The 26,265-nt window shown below is 35.6% G+C and overlaps 2 protein-coding genes across 2 annotated transcripts; one reads left to right on the top strand and one right to left on the bottom strand.

Moving 5' to 3' along the window:
• The first annotated feature begins 858 nt into the window (after positions 1–858).
• LOC141332355 (transmembrane protein 179B-like) lies at positions 859–9,816 on the top strand. The gene is made up of 5 exons (XM_073837493.1): positions 859–957; positions 5,169–5,359; positions 5,722–5,856; positions 5,973–6,051; positions 9,293–9,816. Exons 1-5 carry the CDS (start codon positions 862–864, stop codon positions 9,446–9,448), a joined length of 657 nt encoding a protein of 218 aa, XP_073693594.1. The 5' UTR covers positions 859–861; the 3' UTR covers positions 9,449–9,816.
• Positions 9,817–21,586: 11,770 nt separating this feature from the next.
• On the bottom strand, positions 21,587–24,550 carry LOC141332172 (transmembrane protein 151B-like). The gene has a single exon (XM_073837279.1). The coding sequence runs from the start codon at positions 24,106–24,108 to the stop codon at positions 22,420–22,422; it is 1,689 nt and encodes a 562-aa protein (XP_073693380.1). The 5' UTR covers positions 24,109–24,550; the 3' UTR covers positions 21,587–22,419.
• Between the last annotated feature and the right edge of the window lie 1,715 nt (positions 24,551–26,265).

The raw sequence follows: 26,265 nt of genomic DNA on the forward strand, positions 1-26,265 counted from the left end.
AAGAGGTCAGACCAGAAGAGTGCAGAAAACTGGTGTTTGTGGTTGGCCAAACTGAACCAATCCTCATTACATTGTGTTTGTTCTTACCATTTTACGGTCAGGTATGTGAAATATTAGGCTAATATCTTAATTAATACTGCTCGTACGTATTTTTACCACCTATTAACATTAGTTTGTCAAACTATTGCACCCTTTATTGCCTATTAAAGTCATTCTCTATGATTTAGCAGCTTCCACACGTTTTTTTCCGTGGTTTAGACCGCATAAATAAGCAGAACATCGTATTTAGTAGTACATTACCCGTGCAATCCATGCTGTCAACATCCGAGTATTGCCAATATGGCCGCACATCCGGGTAACTGAGCAAATGGTGACTTAAGTGCAAACCCTCTATAGAGAAAAATCCTAAAATGTTTACCTCAAAAACCTTAATTTCTTTTCGACTGATAACAGAATGACATAAACATCTTGGATGACATGGGGGTGAGTAAATTATCAGGAAATTATTATTCTGGAAGTGAACTAATGCTTTAACAGAAACTAAAATAGTTCAATTATACGTAATATTGCCTTGATATAATCATAGTTAATCTAGTTATACACTAAAATATAGGTAAACATGTAAAACAAAACATGTATGCATTTAGCCTACTAAAATAAGGTGGTATGGTCATTATCATAAATGTGACCTACTTTGATGCTATACTTAAGAAAAATGAAAAGGAATGTGACCCAAGTCATGATTTTGTGCGATCACATGATTGTCGTTAATATCATGATGCGTTTTGGACCATGAGTGTGTATGCGCGCCGCCGCGGCTGGTTAAAGCCAGTGTAGAGTTGTGGAACGCGCACACACGCTATGGCGCTGCCGAAGCCTCTGTTCCTGGAGCTGCTGCTGTATGGCAGCTGTTTCATCTGCGGGATTGTCACAGCCGCCTCCGTTACCATCTCACAGGTATCTGCTGTTTGCCATTTCACATAGAGACCTATAAAAGACTTTACTTCAGTGTTTACGCTCTAGGAAACAAGCCAAAATGCACGTTTCAAACTTTAAAAATGTTAGCTGAAAGCTTGTTTACATTTTACAGCTTTGTTTAGCAAAGTGCTTTGCAGGTATTGTGTTTTGGTGTTTTCTCTAGCAGTTAGAATGTAAAATCATAACTTTCCCTCTGGAGCACATTTTGTGCTACTCTCACGAGTAGCCCTCAAAATCGTCATAGTCATGTGATTTTAGAAAATAAGGCTAGGAATGTTTTGAAATGTTTTTAAAAGTGTCGAGTGTATTTATCCATGCTGTAGAAGAACTAAGATGTTTTAGAAGTAAAAACCAGAAGTGAAGACAAACCGAAAGTGTGACAGGAGAAGCAACTAAAAAGCTTCCACTTCTGTCACTTTTGCTGCATACACCCTGATTTCGACATGACAACACGTGACGCTGTACTGTTCACACCCTTTTCACACCCTTGGGCTTGGACACGGAACTATCGCACTAAACAGAGCGCCTAATATGTCTGAGGTGGACAGGTGGTACAAGTCGTAGCTCTCAGACAACCCCCAGTTCACAATTTGCAATTACGAGGGCGAATACGTGAACGATTTTTACAAGTTGATATTTCAGTGTTGCCAGATCGGGTTGACGATTTCCAGCCCAAAAGCTCACCAAAACCCGCCCACTTCAGCAAAAACCAGCCCAAATTTTTAACTGCCAATATAATGTGATAGAATTTTATTGCAATGACAAATGCATTAAAGGGAGTCAAAAAAATACGCCTAAAATGTCTAGAAATCTTTTCAAAGTGGCAATCTAGAAATTAAACAACGACTTTAACCCTTGGAAAAACACATGCACCATTTTCAATGTCCACAGTAAAAATAAGTACATTTTTGTGCAAAAAGTGCACAAAAAGCTACATAATGCAGAACTTTGAACAGTCAAAACTGTTCAAGTCCAGCGCCTGTCAATGCCAGGTATACCAGAGTAGTATGGATGGTTTAAAAGATGTTCTGATGCAGGACAGCATCGTATAGTCCCATATTCAGTTTTTATATTTATAACCGTTCATTCAACTGTTCTCTTATATCAGTAACAATTATATTTAGAATTCTTCTAATTCATCTTTCACCACATGCAATCCAAGTTGTGAGATTCGAGTCACTCTTAGACTTTTTATTGTGTAACTAACATATTAAAATAGCATGACTAAAGATAAAAGCGAAGAAAAAAGCAGCTGATTGGGCGGCTTTTAATTTTTTTTAAAGCAGCCCAAATTTAGTCTACCTGCCCAATGCCTTATTCTCCGGTCCAAGACGATCAAAAGAAGCCCAATTGGACGGCAACTAGTGGTGCAACGGATCACAAAACTCACAGTTCGGATCATATCACGGATTTGGAGTCACGGATCGGATCATTTTTCGGATCAGCAAAAAACAAACAAAACAATATATATATATTTTTTTTACTGAATGCTAAGTTTAAGTACTTCTAATCCACAGCAAAAACTACTAGCTGAACTAATAAAGTCAATTACAAAAATGACAAGTGTAGATGAATACAACATAAAGTTACTAATAAAATCAATAACATTAGTATTCAGGTGCAGAAATGTAATATTTAATTGTAAAATAACTAGTGCTTCTCACTGCAGGACGCTGTGTCTTTAAGGCCTAATGCACGTCTCTAATACTGGCACGCATCTTTCTTAGCTGTTTCGGTTTACTGAAGACATAACCGACTGTGTTTACCAGAATACCAAAACGGTTATTAAGCATAACTTTGTATGTATGTTAAGAGAAGTTTTAAAGAGGAATCAATCTGTGAATCACGCAGTTTGAATCGCGCGTCTCTCTCTCTCTCTGTGCGCGTGCTTGCTTCAGGTATGTACGGCAACGGGAAAAAAAAAGAGAAAGAAACAGCGCGCGTGTTCTCTTTTGCTGCAGCAGTTTAAGTAGTTTGAATGGTTAAATTGGCAAGACAAAACATATGCAAACTATACATTTTTACTCTATGAAGGTTCAATTTAATAGTTAATCCGCGAACCACATGCGTACCGAACCGTGGGGTCCGGTCCGTACGGATCACGGATCATCTGCGATCCGTTGCACCCCTAACGGCAACCCGTCCAATCTGGCAACACTGACGCACCTTTACTGTTTTCTGTCATGTGACCAGATGAAAATCTGCCCACAAGAGTAATTGGCTTATTAAAGTCAGATGAGCAGAAATATAGTGTGTAAAATTAAAGTGTTTGAAGGCGCCTCAGTCAGGTTTCATTCTGCTAGAATAAGGAGAATATTTCAGAAGATATTGTCCACCTTTATGTAGTACTGGCGCATTTCAACAATAGATGGCTTGCACTTACATCACGATTTGGTCAGTTATCCGGATGCGTGGCCATATCGGCAATACTCGGATGTAAACAACAGCATGGATTGCATGGATAATGTACAGCTGAATACCAGTGGCGAGCTGTGACTTTTTTTTTTTACAGGGTATGCTGAGTGCTAAGAAGCCCTGAAGCTTCTGAAACTAAAATAGATTTACAGAAAATTAACATTGTTTGGCAAATAAATAATTTGACTACTTATTCCCAACGCTTTAAGTTACATCTCAAATGACAAGGGATTAACTTATAATCATGTTTATATTAATTAACCCATGAACGCATTCTCTTAGACTCCCTGTATGCGGAGCATTAGCAGCTTATATGGACAGAACGCCACTACTGAATATGTTGTTCTGCTATTTATGCTGTCTAAACCACTGAAAAGACATGTGAAAGCTGCTAAATCTTATAGACAAGGACTTAGTAAGCAGAAAAGGGCACAATATTTCGACAAACTAAAGTTAATAGGTGCAAACAAGTGGTATTAATTAAGATATTAGCCTAATATTTAGCCTAATACCTTACCGGAAATGATAAAAAACAAACACAAATGTTGTCAGTATTCTTGCCCTGGAAATACTGGTTCGGTCTGGCTAACCACAAATGCCTTTTGTTCCAGTTTTTTGCACTCTTTCCCTTGATTTGTTATAACTTTTGGCAGTCTATAGTACTCCAAATGTTTTTCCTGGTCTGACCGATTAGTGCAGCCCAAAACATGACAATGATTGACCATTTTCAGCAGCAATAATCAGCAAAATATGCGAGTTTTGTTCAGTTCAGTGGCATTTTTTTACGTTCAGTGCTGCCGATATGGCCGATTAATGACATGCTGTGAAAACTATAGGAAAGCTCTATGATATACTGTACTTTTTTAAGAGCCTTGGAGGGACAAATCCTGTGTGTTTTTAGATAATATATATGTTTGATAAACTATTATCTAACATTACATTAAACATTAAAAGGTTCTAGTTTGAAATGCATTAAATGTATATATTCCAACCCTTTAATTTTGACTTTGAGTTCTTGAACCAACTATTAATCAAATGTTTACAAAAAAAATAAAAACAACTCATATTTTTGCCAATCTATTGAACTGATATAGAGGGTTTGCACTTCACGATTTGGCCAGTTACCCGGCTGTGGGGCCATACTGGCGATACTTCGATGTAAACAGCATGGATTGCATGGTTAATGTAATACTGAATATGTTGTTCTGCTAGTTTATGCTGTCTAAACCATGGAAAAAAACGTGTGGAAGCGGCTAAATCATACAGAGAAGGACTAAGTAAGCAGGAAAGGATGCAATGTTTCGACAAACTAAAGTTAATCGGTAGTAAATAGGTGGCGCAGTATTAAATAAGAGATTAAATTAGCCTTAATATTTCACCTACCTGACAATTTTGAATGTTGTCAACACACAAACACCTTTTGTTCCCTTTTTTTTGCACTCATCTCCTTGATTTGTTACGACTTTTGGCAGTCTATAGTACTCCAAATGTTTTTCCCGTTTCAACCGATTAGTACAGCCCAAAACATGACAATAATTGACCATTTTCAGCAGCAATAATCAGCAAAATATGCGAGTTTCGTTCGGTTCAGTGGCATTGTTTACGTTCCGTGCTGCCAATATGGCCGATTGATGATGTGCCGTGAAAACTCTGTTATTGTAAAAACTACTTTTAAGTAACAGAATTTGACCTAGCTCTATGTTGTACCTTAGTAAACACTTCTCATGAATAAAATGCATTTTTGTCATTTTTGCATCTTTTTTTCACTTAAACAGGGCAGTTTCAATGGGAAGTGTATGCTGTACGGTTCAGTGCGTCTGAACTCCTCGTTCATCGATGTGCTTTCCTCCAGTTCCCCCTCTCTCTGCTACTTTGTGTCAGCCATCTCAGTGTGTGTGGCCGTCTTCTGCTTTTCACTCACTCTGTACTGGATCTACATGGCCTGTGTTGATGGAGAGGTGAAAAGGTATGTCCAGGAATACAGTAAATCATGTGCTAGTGAGTTTGGTTCAAGAATGAGACCAGAGGTTATCTGATGGTGCCTCAGTTTCTGTTTCCTGTTATGCCGTGCTCTAGTATGAACGGATTGCAGGAGAAGCTCTAAACGGATATGATGCAAACTCATAAAAACAAGTTGTTAGTATTCAAATATGTGGCATTGGTGTAAGAAAGTTATACTTCCATTCAAGTAAGGATGCATTAAATTGATCAAAAGTGATGGAAACGACTTAAATAATGTTACAGAAGATTTCTGTTTCAAATGCAACTGCAACAAAATTCTAAAATGTAATGCAAACATTGTGCTATGTTGTTTCTGTCTGATTTCAGAGAGAAATTATGGATGAATATTACTCTTGGCTTCTCTGGAGTCTTCCTCTTCTTCCTCTTGGTGACTGGATGCATCCTGAAAATCGGCCGAGACAGACTGTGTGACTCGGTTAATACAGTGACCAGTATAACCAAGTGAGTGTGAGACCTCTCTAATAGCTTTTGATTATTGCAGATAGACAGAATTGATAACAAATGTAAATGACTTGTGAGACTTGTGAGTGTGTATACACTGTTTTGTGCATTTGCAGCTGTAAAGAAGCGCAAAATAAGCCTTGGATGAGCCCTATAAATGGGAGCCAGTTCTACTCCAGACTACACAGTGCAGAGGTACTGCAACGACAAACACTTTGAGATACTATAATAGCTTTAAACTAGTTTTTATTTTTGTATGTTCTGTAAATTTTTTTTTAATTTTTTTTTTTTAGTTTTTGTATTTTGTAAAATATGTCTAAATGTTTATTATTCTTTTTATTTTTTTAGTTTTAGGTATTTTAGTACATCAAGTTAAACTAAATGAAAATGAGAAATGTTGTTTTGGCAAGTAGCTAAAAATATGTTCTATGTAAATATTTTATGCACTACTGGACAAAAAGCTTAAAAACAGTAAAAAATCTTAATATTGTGACATTATTACAATTTTATTTTCTATTTTTATTTATTTTTAGCAGCCATTACTGTAGTCTTCAGTGTTGCATGATTATTCTAATATAGGAAAAAAGAAAAAACCTAAAATGTGAAATTTGAGGCATTGAAAAATTAAAAAAAGATCATACCATATCATGCAATTATTTTCATTACATTCATTATTTTATTATTGTTAGTTTATTTATTTGTTGGAAATAAGGTCTTACTATAATCATGGTTAATCTAGTTATACACTAAAATCTAGTTAGAAGTAGGTAAAACGTTTAAAACAATAAAATGTGTATTTACTAAAATAAGGTAGTGTGGTAATTTATAAATTTGACCTATTTTGATGGTAGACAAATTCTTAACATTATTATAAATGTGACTTATTTTGAAACTATACTTACGAAAAATGTAAGGGAATGTGGTTCAATTCAGTTTTAGTTATTTTAGTACATTAGGAAGCTTTGGCAACTAGCTAAAAATATATATTTGTAAATATTTTATGTACTACTGGTCAAAAAGCTAAAAAAAACTGTACAAATCTTAATATTGTGACATTACAATTTAATTTTCTATTTTAATTATTTTTTAGCAGCCATTACTCTAGTCACACGATGCTTCAGAAATCATTATAATATAATTCAAAAGAGGTACAACAAACAACAACAACCTTAAACTAAAATGTGAAATGTGAGGCATGGAAATTAAAAAAAAAAAAAAAAAAAAAAAAAAAAGTTCATACCATATCATGAAATTATTTAATTTTATAATTGTTTATTTATTTACTTTCTCTGACTGAGTAATCATATTTGATCTCGTTATACACTAAAATCTAGTTCGAAGTAGGTAAAACATTTAAAACAATAATTTACTAAAATAAGGTAGTGTAGTCATTATCATAAATGTGACTTACGAAAAATGGGAATGTGGTTCAATTCAGTTTTACTTATTTTAGTATGTCAAGCTAAACTAAATGAAAATGAGAAATGTTTTGGCTTTTAGCTAAAAATATTTTCAAATATTTATGTACTAGTTAAAAAAGGAAAACTAAAAATGTAATTTTCTATTTTAATTCATTTAATTCATAGGCAGCTAGTTAGGCAACTAGCTAAAAATATATATTTTAAATGTTGTATGCACTACTGGTCAAAAAGCTAAATAATGCAGTAAATATTGTGACATTATTACAATTTAGATTCCTATTTAATATTTTTTAGCAGCCATCTAGTCTTTAGTATCACATGATTCTTTATCATTCTAATAAAAAACAAAAAAGCTAAAATGCGAACTTTGAGGCAGGGCAATAATAAAAAAAAAAAGATCATACCATATAATGAAATGATTTTATTTTATTATTGCTAATTTATTTATTTGGGGGGAAAAAGCAAAACTAAAATGTAAAAATATGAGGCATGGCTATTAAATAAGATCATACCATATCATGCAATCTTTTTATTGTTATCATTATTTATTTACTTTTTCATTTGAAGTAAAGAAATAAGGTCATGATATAATCATAGGTACACTTAAATCGAGGTAAAACATTAAAACAATAAAACATTTATTTGATGCTATACTTACGGAAAATGCAAGGGAATGTGGTTCAATTCCATTTTAGTTATTTTAATACATCAAGTTAAACCACATGAACATGAAAAATGTTGTTTTGGCACCTAGCTAAAAATATATCTTTTAAAGAAAGTTATGCACTACTAGTCAAAAAGCTAAAAAAACAGTAAAAATCTTAATACTGTGGCATTATTACAATTTAATTTTGATTCATCTTTAGCAGCGATTTTTCTAGTCTTCAGTGTCACATGATGCTTCAGAAATCATTCTAATATAATTTAAAACGGGTACAGAAAAAAAAACCTAAACTAAAATGTGAAATTTGAGGCATGTCAAAAAAAAAAAATCATTTTATAATTGTTTTATTTATTTGAAGCAAAAAAAAACTAAAATAAAATGTGAAATTTGAGGCATGATATTCAATTTAATTTAAACATTTATAAATGAATAAAAAAAAATCATATCATGAAATGATTTTTTTTTAATCATTATTTATTTAAAGAAAATAAATAAGGTCTTGATATAATCATAATTAATCTAGTTATACACTAAAATCTAATTAGAAGTAGGCAAAACATTTAAAAACAATAAAACATACATTTATTTGATGCTATACTTACGAAAGATGCAAGGGTATGTGGTTCATGTTGTTTTGGCAACTAGCTAAAAATATGTTTTTGAAATATTTTATGCACTACTGGTCAAAAAAAAACAGTAAAATAAAATTTAAATGTGACATTGCGATTACATTTTCTATTTTCATGAATGTTTAGCAGCTTATCCTCTAGATCTCAGTGTCACATGATCCATCAGAAATCATTTTCAATATAATTTAAAAGAGGTCATTTGAACAACTAGCTAAAAATAAAAAATATATTTTTTAAATTATTTCATGCACTACTGGTCAAAAAGCTAAAAAAAAAAAAAAAAAAAACTACAGTAAAAACTTTAATATCGTGACATAGAATTAAATTGTAATATTTCAATTATTTTTTTAGCAGCCATTACTTTACTGTCACATGGTCCTTCAGAAATGATTCTAATAATTTAAAATAAAATATCAAATTTGAGGTATGACAATTAAAAAAAAAAATCACACCATATCATAAAATTATTTTTTTTAATCATTATTTATTTGAAGTAAATAAATAAGGTCTTGATATAATCCTAAAAGAAAAAAATAAGATCACACTATATCATGAAATAATTTCATTTTATTATTGTTTATTTATTTTATTTTATTATTTTATTCATTTATTTAAAAAAAAGGTTGCCATGTCTTTAACTACAATGCCCTGTGAATTTTATGCTTTCTTTATTTTTTTCCTCCTCAACATCATTAAGAATCTTTTGTTTTTCTCTCTCTCAGATAGCAATATGGGTGAATTTCTTCTTTTGGTTGATCATAGCAGTTCTGGTCGTGGTCCAGCGTAACAAAGGCTCAGAAATCCGCTCCGGCGCAGAGGACACATCAGCGACCCCTTCTGAAACGGAGCCCTTCTTCAACCGCCCAGGACGTTCTTAGTGAACAGAGACGCAGCTAATCTATGTCGCTCCACACTAAAGCAGTCTATGTGCCGCTTAAACACACTCACTCACACATACATATGCTCGCGTTGACAATCGCACTATTGGCTAGCAGTTGGCTAGCTGAGCCGAGAGGATTTTGGCAGCGCCAGTATACGGTCTTGATTTTGTTCACTAGCTTTGCCAAGGGTTAGTTGCCATGGTTACTGATCTGTGGCTGGCAGCACAGACCTGGCAGGTGATAGTGTGCGGTTGCCAGATTGGTGGTGTGACCTGAACTGATTGAGACACAGCTTTATGTAAAGAGATCAAACCTGACAACATCGGCAGAGTTTTCAAAAGCGGCAATCGATATTGAAAAATAAACTTGAGGGGTCCATAGATAAATCTTTATATTTCTACACTATGGCTAAAACATCTCATGACTACATATAAATTCAAAGGCTTTTGTAGAATATCAACCATTACATTAATCCTAATTAACCTGGAGTCAAAACAAGTTAACCACTGTACTGTAACTTTTAACTTCTCTCAAGCAAAGCTTGCTCTTTGTACAACAATGTACAACATTTTCGCCCTCTGCTGTCTGTTTTTATGAATTACTCCCATAAATCCCATCAGACGGTGCTCCTGTGCCTATTTTGTAGGACAGGAATCTCCCATAAGTGGTTTTTTCCCCCTAATTTCACATTTCTCCTACTCATAGTCCTTGGCGTCCTTAACATAGGCAAAACTGCTTGAGAGTGTCTTTCCGAGAGTGTTTGGCTATTAATCTTGTGCCCAGTAGAGATGTCATTTTTTTTAATGGCCTTTTCCTGCACACAGCCACGGGAGGTATGAGTGTGTGTGTTTAGGATGACAGGGACATAAATCCATAATTTGGCCTGTGATGGTATCCGCTTTCCACAGGCGAAGAGCCAAATCCGAGGTGCTGTCCACAGCACTAAAGTCCTCAGAAACGCAGTGTCCTTCCGCCCATCCTGGCAACACAGTGTCCATGTCCAGTGTCCACTAAATGCTTCTAAATCATATTGTCGTCAAATAATTTCTCTTTTTGTACAGTTCAACTTACTAATACTGTTTTAGAACTGCTGGTTATGAATTATGCATTGATGTTTTTTATGAATACTAAATCTGTTGTATAACCCACTATGTCAGAGTCTATGGCTGTGTGAACAATTAAATTTGTCAACCAAGTGCTTATGGTCTCATAATATGTCTGTATGTTAAAGGTGCGCAATGACTTCTTTGATATTTCAATTTAAAGTGTATAGGAATTTTATGCGTAGGGATTTTATTTGTGTGCTATATGAAATATATGGGCCATTTTACAGAACTGGTCCAAAGTAAGAGTGAGAAATGTCTTGGAAAAAATGCCTTTTTCCAAAAAAATAATCATTCTTATATGTGACCCTGGACCACAAAACCAGTCATAAGTGTAAATTTGTCGAAACTGAGATTCTTACGTCATCTGAATGAGTAAATTAGCTTTCCATTGATATATTGTTTGTTAAAACAGGACAATGTTTGTCTGAGATACAACTATTTGAAAACCTGGAATTTGAGGGTGCAAAAAAATCTAAATATTGAGAAAAATCGCCTTAAAAGTTGTCCTAATGAAGTTCTTAGCAATGCGTATTACTAATCAAAAATCAAGTTTTTATATATTTAAATTTACAAAATATCTTTATGGAACATGATCTTTACTTAATATGCTAATGATTTAATGGCTAATAATTTTGGCATAAAAGAAAAATCGATAATTTTGACCCATACAATGTATTTTTGGCTATTGCTACAAATACACCCGTGCTACTTAAGACTGGTTTTGTGGTCCAGGGTCACATATTGTATTTTTTAGAAAGTCTCCCCAAAATTGTCACTACTGAAACACAGTAATAATTTAATTTAAAGGGTTATATTGACCTATTAAGATTTTGCTTAAAATAGGACAATGTTTGTCTGAGATAATAAATATTTTATTATCTCATATTTTATTATTCATAACTTTTTAATAAAATATTTTATTTTATTAAAAAGTTATGAATCCTTTTTTTTTTTTTGTAAAAGGCAAAAAGATGATTATACTGATTTCAAAGTTAAGGATTTATTAGTTTAAATATACACTGACTGAACCAAAAACTATCATAACATCTTGGCTGATAATTCAGTGTACTTTATTTTTGACAAAACATCCCAAACATAGTGACAGAAATGTTTTGGTAGGTCCTACATCACATTACAGAATTTTAACTTGCATACTAAACACTACTAAAACATACTAAAATACAAAAAGTTTGTATAACTGTACTAAAATTGATTATTTCACCCAAATATGAGGATTATGTGTCACAGTTGTCACTACAGAAACAATGATGACATGTTTTGGTTGTGATTGTTTCAGTAGTGACAAATTTATGGGATAACACCCAAAAAAAATCCAAAGATGTCACTTCCAAAACTCCACCAAATGTTTCATTTTATAATTGTCTATTTATTTATTTGGGAAAGAAAGTAAACTAAAATGTGAAATTTGAAGCATGACAATTTAAAAAAAAAGATCATACCATATAATTTTTTTTAAATTAATATTTATTTTAGGGCCGGGACTCGATTAAAAAATTTAATCTAATTAATTAGAGGCTTTGTAATTAATTAATCGAAATTAATCGCATTTTAATCGCATATAAATATTTGACCTGAGAACAGTGAGAAGTAAGTTTTTTTATATGGATTTTTAGTATACCATTAAATAATGACTGAATACATAAGCTTAAGCAACAAAATATTGTTTATTTTTGTTCAACCAAGTCCAACAAGTCCTACAGACCAGTGCAATATTGCCATTAAGTGTAGCAATAGGCTCGATGTGCTGCGGTGATATGCGAATTCCTTGTTGCATAGCTTAACATTATCTACATTTCCTTTAATTTAATTTCCTACCGTATTAGAGAGAAATTAAGAGGCACGTTCTTTAACGAGTCTTTCATGCCGAGAACTCTGCTCTTGTGTTTGCTTAATTATGCATTTAAACGTTAATGACCAAACCTATCATTATAAATGTTGCTGCACATGGAATATAACACGGATTACATTTAAAAAATATTTTTTATCAGGTTACACACTGATTATTTATTTCTCTACCTGTCCGTTGGTCGCGCATATCCTCCATGTTTGTAGTTTTTTAACACTTTTTATGCGTGTTTGTAGTTCTAATCGAATCCTCGTTCACGGCGCAGTGTGTTGACTGCAATATTAGCCGTTAGAGTGTGCATTGATCGTTAAGTAGTAGACCATCCGGGAAACTTTTTTAAACATACTACGATTTGGGACATACAATACTATTTAGGACAGACGCAGCTTGTCTGAACGCTAGTTGGTGCTCCAGTATAATCGGTCCACCGAATCTCATCCAGTGAGAAACGTTCCGCGGTGCAAAACTAAGTGCGATTAAAATGCGTTAAAAAAATTTAACGCGTTATTTTTGTGTAATTAATTAATCTAAATTAACGCGTTAAAGTCCCGGCCCTAATTTATTTACTTACTTATTTTATTACACAAAAATCTAGTTAGAAGTATAGGCAAAAGATTTAAAACAATAAAACATTCATTTGTTTGACGCTATACTTACAAAAGATGCAAGGGTATGTGGTCCAATTCAGTTTCAGTTATTTTAGCATGTTAAGTTAAACTACATGAAAATGAGAAAATTTGTTTTGGCAGCTAGCTAAAAAAATATTTGTGAAATATTTTATGCACTACTGGTCAACAAAATCCAGTACAAATCTAAATGTTGTGACATATTATTATGATTACATTTTCTATTTTAATGAATGTTTAGCAGACATTACCCCAGTAAAAATTTTAATATTGTGACAGAATTAAATTGTAATATTTCAATTATTTTTAATATAATAATGTACCAAAAGAGGTACCAATTTTTTTTTTAACTTTAACTGAAATGTGAAATTTAAGGCATGGCAATTAGAAAAAAAATTGATAGTACTATATCATGAAATCGTTTCATTTTATTGTATCGTTTATTTGAAAAAAACAAAAAAACAAACTGTACTTCAGTCTTCAAATGTTTCGGTAGTGACAGTTTTAGATACTTTTAAGCCTAGCTCAAATATGCTAATCTGCACATGGTTACTAGCGCAGTCCTGAACAGGGGTTCACATATAAAAACTAAATGTTATGGAATAACTCCCAAAAAAGTGTGCTTAACTGCAGAAAAAGATGTTCGGTAATGACTTTCTTTACAGATTTTTCATACTTTTAAACGCATTTACCTCAAAATAATAGGGCCTATCTACTCACCATATAGTTACGAGAGAAAGTGACACATGAATACTTCCTAATCCTAAATTTAGGGGTGTAGTTAAAATCAGTCTCAGCCAATGGACTAAAACATACACTGTTTCGGTAGTGACATAAAAATGCGGGACAAATTTTTTTACATAAACTTTCATAATTTACAAAGAAAATATAACAAATATTTTTTGGAACTTCATATTTTAAAAGAATTAAAAATATAATTTTAAAAACAACAATGGAAAAAAAATAATAATATTATTTTCATAAATTAAGATTTAGAGGTTAGGGTTCGGGACAGACACCTCCCAGCCAAGTACCCAATAAATTATGATTTTTTTTTTTAGATATTAAGCTTACTAATATTTTACATTTATTGTGGGTTTCAATAAATATAAGACCTGAGATTTAAATAGTTAAATGCTTTTTAAATGCTTTTTAAAATTATGGCCACGGGACAGCAGTTTGGACCAATTCTGTAGAATGGCCTATATAAGCTAAATGTAGATGAGTTTGCAGATTTGGAGTATTTTTGCATTACTTGCTCACCAATGGATCCTCTGTAGTGAATGGGTGCCGTCAGAATAAGAGTCAAAAAAGTTGATAAAAACATCACAATAATCCACACAACTCTAGACCATCCATAACCATAGTTGAAAGCAAAAATTCAGCTTGTAGATTTATTAGAGGTCTGCATGTTTGCTCTTAATAAACTTTATTTATATGCTTGAACATTATATAAATGACTTTTACATTGTACTCTCTCTCATGTATCTGCTTTCTAGTGATTTTAATCTATATTAGTACTCTTTCTTTAAAACTGCTTGCTAAGTTTTCGATTCTGTCTCTCACGGGCCTCGTAGGCGTGTTTTGTATCCAGCAGCTCGTCTAGTGTCCGTCGGAGGCGGGCCATGTCCAGCTGTGAGGCTTCACACTGCTCCCGCAGGCTCTGGGTCTCCTCGTGCAGCTCCACTGCAGCCGCAGCCAGCTCTGCGCTGCGCTCCTTGCACTGGGTTTGTATTCGGACAGCATCCGCCAGCATGGACTCCACGCTGGACACCACTGAATCGGTCTGTGCCTTTGCTATCTCAGTCATCGTCTGGCAGAGGGAAAAAGAGGAGAGTGTGGCCTTGGGTAAAGACTGGAAGTAAACTGCGGAATGAAAAAATATGCTAATAGGTTTAAACTTTTTGATAGATGTTTAAAATGTCTTTTATAAGACGTACCTAATGCTGACCAAGACTGTATTTTTACAGACGGCAGTAGAGGGTTTGCACTTGCGTCACAGTTTGGTCAGGTACCCCGATGCGCGGCCATATTGGCGATACTCAAATGTAAACAACAGAATGGATTGCACAGTTAATGTACTACTGAATTTCTGATGTCTAAACCATGGGAAAAAATGTGTCAAAGTTGCCAAATCATGTAGAGAAGGACTTAGTAAGTGGGAAAGGGTGTGATATTTTGACAAACTAAAGTTAATAGGTGGTAAAGATATGTACGAGCAGTATTAATTAACATTATTAGCCTAATATTTCCCCTACCTGACCTGAAATGATAAGAACAAACACAAATGTGACCCTGGACCACAAAACAAGTCATAAGGTTAAATTTTACAAAACTGAGATATATATAAATAAGCTTTCTATTGATATATGGTTTGTTAGGATAGGACAATATTTGGCCGAGATACAACTGTTTGAAAATCTGGAAACTGATGGTGCAAAAAATCAAAATACTGAGAAAATCACCTTTAAAGTTCTCCAAATTATGTTCTTAACTATGCATATTACTAATCAAAAATTACATTTTGATATATTTACAGTAGGAATTTTACAAAAAATCTTCATGGAACATGATCTTTACTTAATTTCCTAATGATTTTGGTATATATAAAAAAAAATCAATAATTTTGACCCATGCAATGTATTTTTGGCTATTGCTACAAATAAACCCCAGCGACTTAAGACTGGTTTTGTGGTCCAGGGTCACAAATGTTGTCAAGATTCTTGCTCTGGAAATCCTGGTTCAGTTTGGCCAACCACAAATGCCTTTGGTTCCTCAAACCATTTTTTGCACTCTTCTCTTTGATTTGTTATATCTTTTGGCACTCTAGAGTACGGCAAATGTTTTTTTCCCGGTCCAGCTGATTAGTACAGCCCAAAACAAGACAATTGCCAATTTTTCAGCAGGAATAATCATTAAAATATGCCAGTTTCATTCGGTTCAGTGGCTTTGTTTACGTTCAGTGCCGCCAATATATCATTAGCCAATTGATGGCGGTCTTGGAAAAAAAACACTAGCTACCATAACCTGTTTGGTTACCCACATCCTTCAAAATATTTTGTTTGTGTGTGGGTTCAACAGAAGAAACTCATTCAGGTTGCGAACAACAGGAGGGTGAGTAAACAATGACAATTTTAATTTTTGGATAAACTTTCCCTTTAAGATGACACTTAACTTTGGCGGCTTTCTACTCGACATAAACTGAAAAGCTGCGTTCCAAAGTGTAACTGTTTATAATGTAGATACAGTGTTTGCCAGGGACTGTCATTAAGTGCATACTAGCAGACATCAGTGGAGCATTTACACTCGGTCAAAGTGAAAATGCGTCAGTCAACAGTCGTGACGCCTCATTACACACAGCAGCGGCACTCGGTTTGATCCTCCGGGCTTGAAGCAGTATCAAGCGGCTTACAGAGGCTTACCGAGCCTCTCTCACATCCATCTCATCTTGTGATTGCGAACATTAGCTACTGTTAAAACACGAGGCTGTATTAAAAACAACAGCAGGTAAAAGTCCTAGCAAGTTCAGTGACTTCATTTAAAAAGGTAATGCTAATGTGAGCGCTTTGTATGCAGTTCTTGTTAACAACTCAGCATCCAAAACAAACTTTACAGTTGAACGCAAACAGCTCTAAAACGCAAATTACTTTACACTGTAATCAGATATGGACCCAGACTTACCAGACTTTACTTCTGTCTTGGTCATGCAGTTTTTCTGCTTGCTGTCTCTGCGATTCAGCGTGACTGTTGTTAAATCCGTGATTTTCTCTAACGAGTGGCTTAAATCTACTTCACCTCAAATTAAATACGACAGGATTAACAGAGACACACAGGGACTGACTGACAGACTGAGAGAGACATTTTCATAACTAGAATTCTATTTGCAATTTATAAACCTTTTGTATGTAAACAAAAATAGACTAAGAATTAAGAGAAAACTTCATACAAGTGAGTACATTCATTTTAAATATATAGTTATTAAGAAACATGCTATACCAGAACTAGCCACTTGGCGGCATAATACAACCTGTGTGTCCAACGGTGTTGTTGAGTTCTTCATTCGGATTCGTTTTCACCACTGACTTCGGTTGATCCAGGTATTAACCTCCATATGATTTCAACACGTTCTTTATGAAGTAAAACCGGGGACGTTCTAAAACGCTTAACGTGAAAAACGCTTAACGTGGCTTAACGTGCGTAAAAAACGACCAGGAAACCCCAAATTTCTGTCAAACCTTACTTGGAACAAACTCTAAACACTATCAAAAGAACGAGTATAATATCACGTTAAGCGTTTTCTCCCCCAGAAGCCCATTATAAGGAAACAGCTTAACGTGGTTTAACTTACCTCAACAGCGACCAGGGAAGACCAAACTTCTGTCAAATTTTACGTATAATAAATACTTGCTGCTGTCAAAAGAACGAGCTCTTATTCAGCATATAAAGTGATCGCCCCCCATAGAAGTCTATTAATAAAAACGCTTTAACTTGGTTTAACCTTAACAACGACCGGGGAAAACCAAATTTATGTAAAATGTTACATATAATAAACACTTGCTGCTGTCAAAAGAATGAGATCTCATTCAGCATATAAAGTAAATAATATCACGTTAAGTTTTTTCTCCCTATAGAAGTCCATTAAGGAAACAGTTTAACATGGCTTGACATACCTTAACAACGACTGGGGAAGACCAACCTTCTGTCAAATGTCACATTATGATAAACACTTGTTGCTGTCAAAAGAATGAGCTCTTATTCAGCGTATAAAGTGAATAATATGTTAAGCGTTATTTCACATAGGCTAGAAGACGCTTGAGAACGAATTGAGAACATTGTGATTACGTTCAGTTTAATTTTGTAATAAGCATGAAAGTTAAGACAGGTAGCCTACATTTTATCCTGTCTCAGCTGTCTGTAATGATCAGTCCTTTGCGCAGACCTCAGTGAAAATTGGCACGCATAAAAACGAAATATTCACCAAAACTATGCCATTCGTTTGTGCTCGATTTGTGCTGTTGAAATGAGAGTCAGATAGAGTTTAAAAATACATTTATTGTTGTCAACCGCAGCTGCGTTTTTTTTTTTTTTTTTTTTTTTTTTTTTGGTTGTCCCTAGTCGTTTAGATTTGGTTTTCCCTAGTCGGATACGTTAAACCACGTTATTTCCTTATCAATGGGGGACGCTTAACGTGATATATTCACTTTATATGCGGAATAAGAGCTCATTCTTTTGACAGCAGAAAGTATTTATTATAAGTAAAATTTGACAGAAGTTTGGTCTTCCCTGGTCTCTGTTGAGGTAAGTTAAACCACGTTAAGCTGTTTCCTTATAATGGGCTTCTATGGGGGAGAAAACGCTTAACGTGATATTATTCACTTTATCTGTGGAATAAGGGCTCGTTCTTTTGATAGTAGTTAGGGTTTGTTCCAAATAAGGTTTAACAGAAATTTGGGGTTTCCTGGTCGTTTTTTACGTAGGCCTACGTTAAGCGTTTTTCACGTTAAGCGTATTAGAACGTCCCGTAAAACCGGACCTAACGGGCCTAGACCTGAAAACAAGAAACTTAATATGTGACATAAGGAAGCAGCTCTACACACAAGGACTTAGATAAAACCTGTAGACATGTCTGGATTTTATCGGCCGCATTTTAGGGGCACTAAATGTAAACAATGCCACTGAACCGAACGAAACTCAAATATTTTGCTGATTATTGCTGCTGAAAATGGCCAATTATTGTCATGTTTTGGGCTGTACTAATCGGTCGGATGGGGGAAAAAAACTGAAGTACTATAGACTGCCAAAAGTTATAACAAATCAAGGAGAATAGTGCAAAAAACTGTCTGAGGGAAAAAAAGGCGTTTCTGGTTGGCCAAACTGAACCAGGATTTTTCTGTGCAAGAATCTTGACATTTGTGTTTGTTCTTATTATTTACGGTCAGGTAGGTGAAAAATTAGGCTAATATCTTAATACTGCTTGTACACGTAATTTACCACCTATTAACTTTAGTTTATCGAAATATTGTGCCCTTTCCTGCTTACCACAAGTACTTCTTTATATGATCAAACAGCTTCCACACGTTTTTTTCATGGTTTAGACAACATATTCAGTAGTACATTAACTGTGAAATCCATGCTGTAGTTTGGCCAATTTGGCTGCACATCCGGGTAACTGACCAAACCGTGACGTAAGTACAAACCCTCTATTAACATTACAAATTGTGGGAAACACTGCAATGGGAAAGTCAAATGCATTTGACTACACCTTCCAGTTGCAGTGTAATGAATCGCAAGCATGTTTTTCATTTAAACAGACTGTCAAAAGACATCTTTACATAACAAATGACTAAATAAGCAGTTAAATTTACAAAATGATACTGGACACCAAGTTGATACCAATGTCAAGGCACAAATAAGATTTCAAATCAAGCAGTTTATTATGTACCATCAGTATTACGTTTATCATGATCATCAGTTGTGACAATCCTTATTTTTCAGCCTGCCCTCCAACATAAACACTCAAACAAGCTTACATACCTCCTTTCATAACTCCAAGCCAAAAATGACTGTAAAACATAATTCAGGCAAACGTTTTGTTTGAGACATAACAGCAGTATTTTACTTGCCAACAACCTGGGGGGAGGGACAAATATAAAGCTCTTGTTTATTTAAACAGAACAAATTAAACATCTCAAGGAATTTGGCTACATCTGAAACAGCATTGTCACAAAAAAAGTATTGCTTTAATTTTGATGCTACTTTTAAATATTAAAGGGTTTTTATGTTTCATCCAAGTCTCAAAAGGGTACTAGGAAAAAAAATTCAAACATACATTTCCTCAAATACACACACTAAACATACAGACCAACCTTGAAATCTTCTGGAACTTAAAAGTAAATCTAAAAAAAATCCTCGAAGCTTCAGAAGACTATTGTGCATCCAATTAAACAATTCCGATTTCTAGAAATTCAAGTATGCCGGGAATCCAGGTTTCCATCGTCTAGGTATCAACAAGAGGCGAATAGATGAAACACACTGCACAGTCAAATACGGATGACATACTTTACATTCTCATTGTGATTTAATAGACACAACATCAGTGTTAGATCAACATTCACGTTGTGACAGAACATTTTGACAGTATTGCAAGAACATTTTCTTTTTCTTAATCAAAGGTGTTTTTAAATTATTATTTGCAGTATTGCAACATCTATGTGACCTGCTAAAGGATAAATGAGAGAGCATGTCTGCATGCTTATGGTAGGACTAAGCGTGTGCATTTTGACTTATTTGCAGATTATATTTGAAGCTCGACAGCGTAACACAAGTAGGAAGATTTGCGTTTGTACAAGTTTTCCAATTATTAAACACATTCACATGTGTATGCTGCAATGAGCTCACTACTAAGACATCTCACAAGGATCCACAGTTACCAGGAGATGGATGTATCTTGGCACACTAAGCAGTCTCATCTACGATTGGCCTATTTATTCACATGACGGTTCGGCCAATCAAAGACGAGCACAGAGGCTACGATGGAGGGCAACATGCTGTGCCATTATTTATGTCTGTGAGGTGGTCTTCTGTGTCAAGCTCTTCATGAGGCAAATTGGTGATACGATGTTGTACAAATACACAATTATCGACTAAAAAAACAAATATAAAATACATACACACAGTGAACACAAATTGATTAGAGCACCTCACAAAAGCTAAATTTCCTCAGCGGAGGAAACATCTTCACGTACTTTTACTAAAAATGTGTTACTTGGGATTTGCAAGCCAGCAGAAAGAAATTACTCTCAATGAAGCTGCAAGAAAATAGCTTAATTTGGTTATACAATAATGGAATCCATTAGTTCTTTCAAAGATTCGTTTCATAAGAACAGTAGATGCAATGAGAATTTTAAACGAAAAAAGAACAATTAAACAAACAGTAGCAATGAAAAGTCTCAAGAAGTTGAATCCCAACATTTGTGCAAGTTTATGATTTCTTTTCTGTTTTATAAAACAACTTTTTTTGACTTGTGGGATACACGGTGTATAGATTAATAACATTCCTCTTGATGAACTGAAATGTTTTGTTCTCTTCATGATCTTTGGAAGACTTTCCAATGGTCTTGTCTTTTGAAAGCATGTCTTTTGGTGCATTTTACTCCGTGACCAGGGGAGGTGCAGTTTATTGAAAGTTCTTCTTTTGTTGCGCATCCCCTTACATTTATACAAACACTCGCTACTTCTTTATTGCATAGATAAGTTTATAATAACATTAATCACTGTTTTTCAATTTATGCATCAGTCTCAAAGGGATAGTTCACCCAGAAAAAAGAAAAAAAATCTGTCATTGAATACTCACTCTCAAACCCATAAGACCTTTGTTTATCTTCGGAACACAAATTAAAATATTTTAGATGAAATCCAAGAGCTTTCTTACAACAGCGTTTTAGTATCATGGTAAACAAAAAATCTAAGACTTCGAGAGTCAAGTCGAAATGCTTCGAGAGTAAAGTCAAATATTACCACTTTATTCTCTAAATACTTTGACTGTATTCTCTAAATATTTTTAGACTTTATTCCCGTAATCTTATATTTTTTTAACGTGGCACTAAAACACTGTTGTACTTTCTGACCCGCCATAGATAGCAAGGGATAATGTCCTTACTACGTTTCTGTGCCTTGATTGTGGTAGGAACCTTCCTGTCTATGGAGGGTCAGAAATTTTCAGATTTCATCAAAAACATCTTAATTTGTGTCCAGAAGATGAACGCAAGTCTTACGGGTTTGGAACGCCATAAGGGTGAGTAATAAATGACAGAATTGTCATTATTGGTTGAACTATCCCTTTAAACTGAACCAACGACCATTCCCTAAGTGCTGCCTCAAAAACTTTACTGACCAATCCCACTTAGCAACTGTTGCCACTCATTGTTTTCTCTGACAAGCTTTTGCACTTTTTTGAAAGTCTATGGTGGATCTGAGTGATTGGATACCTTTAAATGCAATTTTATAGCTGTTATGGTATAGCATTGTTGCCAGTTCACTTATAATAGTGGCACAAAGTACCTACAGTTGATACAAGCTGTATATTTTTTCATTTTCTGATCTTTAACCAAATATGTATTCTTTTAATTTCCTGTGGTCAGCATTCACATTGGTTTTCACCTTTTTTACTTATTAATCATATGCATGCATTATTTAGAATGTATGTATATCTTCAGTTCATTCCTGTAGTATATTCTGTAAGGTGTGTCTGAGTTAGCAACAGTGACCAAGGGGAGTGGAACTTTGTTCCCTCACATTCTATTTGGCCTTGACTTTTCTAATCATCTCTCTTTTCTCCTGCCACCTCAGTGCACTTTTGATGGGAGTGCTTCAGGAAATGTCCTCACCTGAATGGCAACTCTCCTCTCCATGCACAATCAACACTGGGAAGAAAAAGGCATCCTGATATGTAGGAGGTCTGTCTGCTTCCCTTGGTTCCTCTTCTTCTGCACCTTCCTGTTGCTCTCTTTCCTCCCCGTTCCTTTCACCACCTTCTTCTTCTCTTTCCTCCACATTTGGCACCTCCTCATCCTCATCACCCTCTCCCCCCAGCACTCTTCTGCTTTCTTCATCTTGTCTAGCTCCCAAACCCAAGAAACCACCTCCCCCACTTGCCTCTTCTCCTCGTGTCGCAAGTCCTCCACCGACACTTCGGGAGTGGAAGAGGGACGATGGCCGAGGAGCTTGAAGCCGCCCCAATGAGAAGCCGCTCCTGCTGAGGACAAGCCGTCCTGGGCCTCCAGGACCAACCCCTGAGCCACTTGCTCTCATCCCAGCCATAGTTCCATTTAGCAGGGCTGCAGTCGGGCCTCTAAGCCGGGACGGCAATGAAGCACTACTTGTGGTGCGCCGGCAACGAGGACAGTTCTGGAGCAAGTAAGCCGAAGCGAAGGCCACTGGAAGAGTCGGGCCACCCGCTGTTGAGTTAGTCCCCTGCATGGCTGGAGGAGTGTTGCTACCTTGGTTACCCCCCGAACCGGGATCCATCAACAGGGCCTCAGAGTAGCTTGGCACCATCTGCTGGTTACAGCGAATGTGCCATTCCAACTCCGTCATGTCCACCGTATTAACACGGGAAATGGCACGATAGCTTGATCCGGTCCCTGGTCCAGGTCCGTTTCCATTCTCGTTGCCGCCTCCATTCTCGGTTACATCCCTGCTGTTATCATCAGCATCACCAAACAGTTTTTCTACATGGTAGTGCACATATGCAGTGCGATACTCTGCGACAACCCGAAGCGGCCAGGACAAGAGAAGGGCTGAGGCCAGCCAGAAAACTTTACGCCTGGCATACCAGGGCTGTCTGGCTGGGTCCGGAAAAGCAAGGATGTGCTCACGGAAGTCTACATTCTTTAAATGCATTCCCTCCCGTGCCTCCATGTAATCATCAAGCCCTTCATTTTCACCAAAAAAACGTGCACGTTGCGTGAGGTAGGCAGCCTCGGCTCGGGCACTGGCAAAACTAAAGCATTTGGTGAAGCGCAGCCGTACCGCAGGGTAATCCATTAGGCCTCTAAGCTCTTTCGAAACGTCTTTGACGCCATACCTCGCATAGTCAAACTCTGAGCTCGCAGCATGCGTGTTAACACGCTCGTGATACACTTGCGTAGTGGTGTAGGCGTCCCCGTTGCGGTAGCGCGTTACCTGTCTCGTCCGTCGCACATAATGGTAACTGATGGCCTTCCACCAGATGCACGGCGTTGCTTGCTGCAGCCTCTGCACGCGTTCGTACACCTCCGCAACCTCTGCTTGAGCCAACATGGCCGTCTTGGAGTAGCAGTGCCAGCACTCCACCAGGTAGACCACGTACAGCATAGCCAGGAAAGCGAGAGGAATATAAATGTAGCCGCTGGAACAGGGACTATCCAGATCCACTTCTAGGGGGGTGTAGACATCAGAGCTTGCTGAGGTCGTAGAGGGGTCTCCAGGCTCCACAACCGCAGCCTCGGGCTCTGTCGGAGCTAGCACTGGAACTTTGCACAGCTTGCACCAAGCTAGTGTGCCAAAACAGCCGAACATGAGCAGAGTGAGGAGAAGACACTTCCAGTGAGACTCTCGACACAGAGAGGCAGCCAAGGACTGCTTCACCGGACGCTGCTGCAGAGAGGTGATGACAGAGAGAATATGTCAGAGTAAGCATGAGGACAATAGGTTATAATAATTAAAGGATTTAGTTCACTTCCAGAATAAAAAAGGTTTTTGAGAAAAACATTCCAGGAGTTTTCAGCTTCAAAGGGCTCACATGATTCCAGCCAAGAAATAATGGTCTTATCAAGCAAAACGATAATAAATTAAATAACTTACATACTTTTTAATCACAAATGCTCGTCTTGCACTAGCTTGACTTCACACATTATGTAATCACGTTGGAAAGGTCACGCATGGTTAAATCTTCGCCTGTGTACTCTGGTTCAAAAAGGCAGGGTAGGGTGAAAATCTCCATTTTAATTTCTCCTTCAACTTCAAAATCATCAGACATTGTTGTTTAACTTTTTTTTTGTAAAGGCCGTTTGACTTTCTTTGCATGTTTGCTTAGTAAACAGTGGTTTGGTACTTCGCTACATCTTTCCATCGTGATTATGTAATGTGTGAAGTGCAAAATGAGCATTTGTGGTTAAAAAGTATATAATAGTTTTGTTTAGTTTTTTTAGAAAATGATTGTTTTATCTAAGCAAGACCCTTATTCCTCAGCTGGGATCGTGTAGAGCTCCTTAAAGCTGTATTGAAATCCATTATGGAGAGAAATCCTGGAATGTTTTCCTCAAAAACCTTAATTTCTTTTCAACTGAAGAAAGACATGATCATCTTGGATGAGTAAATTATCAGGAATTTTTTATTCTGGAAGTGAACTAATACTTTAAGGCACTTATTTAAGATTCTTTTTTGTGAGTAAATCGCTGAATATTGCCTGGAGAAAAAACATGTATCAAATTATATTTGAAAATTACTTGTATGGTTAAATTACAAAACACTTTTGTCCTGGCCTGAAATAAATTTCATGCACATTAGATTGCAAAACACAGACTTAATTACCTTATACCATCCACAAGATTCCAGACAAGCACTTTTAAGTGCAATTGTTAGAAAAAGTATGCTATTTGCTTTTTAAGAAACTGTCTGCAGTTTTATGTTGCAATATTATGTTTTAGCCTAATAGAGCATTTAAAATGTAAGCATTTTAATCTATAAACAACGGTGTTGGCTGAAATTCATTTATTCTCTCATGCATTCAAAAAGACCTGCCATGACAAGAGAATCAATCACAGTCTAATGTCACAGGACCATTATTTTTTAAACATTTTACAAAATAATCTTATCGGTACTTGAAAAATATTATTGAAAACTAAGGAATTATAGTAAATATTTAATACTTAGAAAAAGAAAGAGAAATGCCAAATTCTTCTTTCTATATGTTACCCTGGACCACAAAACCAGTTGTAAGTAGCATGGGTATAGTTGTAGCAATAGCCAAAAATACATTGTATGGGTCAAAATCATCAATTTTTTTTAATGCCAAAAATCATTAGAATATTAAGAAAAGATCATGTTCCATGAAAATATTTTGTGAATTTCCTACCATAAATATATCAAAATGTAATTTTTGATTAGTAATATGCATTGCTAAGAACTTAATTTGGACAACTTTAAAGGCAGTTTTCTCAATATTTAGATTTTTTGCACCCTCCGATTCCAGATTTATAGTTGTATCTCAGCCAAATATTGTCATATGTGCTTATTCAGCTTTCAGATGATGCATAAATCTCAATTTAAAAAAAATGTACCCTTATGACTGGTTTTTTGGTCCAGGGTCACATACATATATATATATATATATATATATATATATATATATATATATATAAGGTGTCAACTGTTAGAAAGAAAAGATCACAAAAAATCTTGTCCATGTTATGTCCATTCTACAACTGAAATGTCCTTTTGCACTCTCTCTCAAACACTGCATGATGATCTACTGTTGTCCATAGCTCCATAGCCCTTTTTTCCACTCTTTGTTTATTAACCAAACCACAAATTCAGAAATTAACATTGGAGTGGAAGTAGCAGGAGGATGTTGGCATTTGAATGACTGCTGTAGATTCTGAATGTGTGGTTTGGTTGAGTGAAAATGAGTGAAAGAAAACGGGCTATGCAAGAGCGAGGAACCTAATACAGAGA

Source organism: Garra rufa, chromosome 3 (assembly GCF_049309525.1).
Source record: "Garra rufa chromosome 3, GarRuf1.0, whole genome shotgun sequence".
Lineage (NCBI taxonomy): Eukaryota > Metazoa > Chordata > Actinopteri > Cypriniformes > Cyprinidae > Garra > Garra rufa.

What these genes read in the sequence shown, in the direction of transcription:
- LOC141332355 (XM_073837493.1), top strand. Translation starts at nt 862, where the DNA reads ATGGCGCTGCCGAAGCCTCTGTTCCTGGAGCTGCTGCTGTATGGCAGC. An exon ending in GTTGATGGAGAGGTGAAAAG is followed by an intron (nt 5,360 to 5,721) that starts GTATGTCCAGGA and finishes GTCTGATTTCAG; the next exon opens with AGAGAAATTATGGATGAATA. An exon ending in ACAGTGACCAGTATAACCAA is followed by an intron (nt 5,857 to 5,972) that starts GTGAGTGTGAGA and finishes GTGCATTTGCAG; the next exon opens with CTGTAAAGAAGCGCAAAATA.
- LOC141332172 (XM_073837279.1), bottom strand. Translation starts at nt 24,108, where the DNA reads ATGTTCGGCTGTTTTGGCACACTAGCTTGGTGCAAGCTGTGCAAAGTT.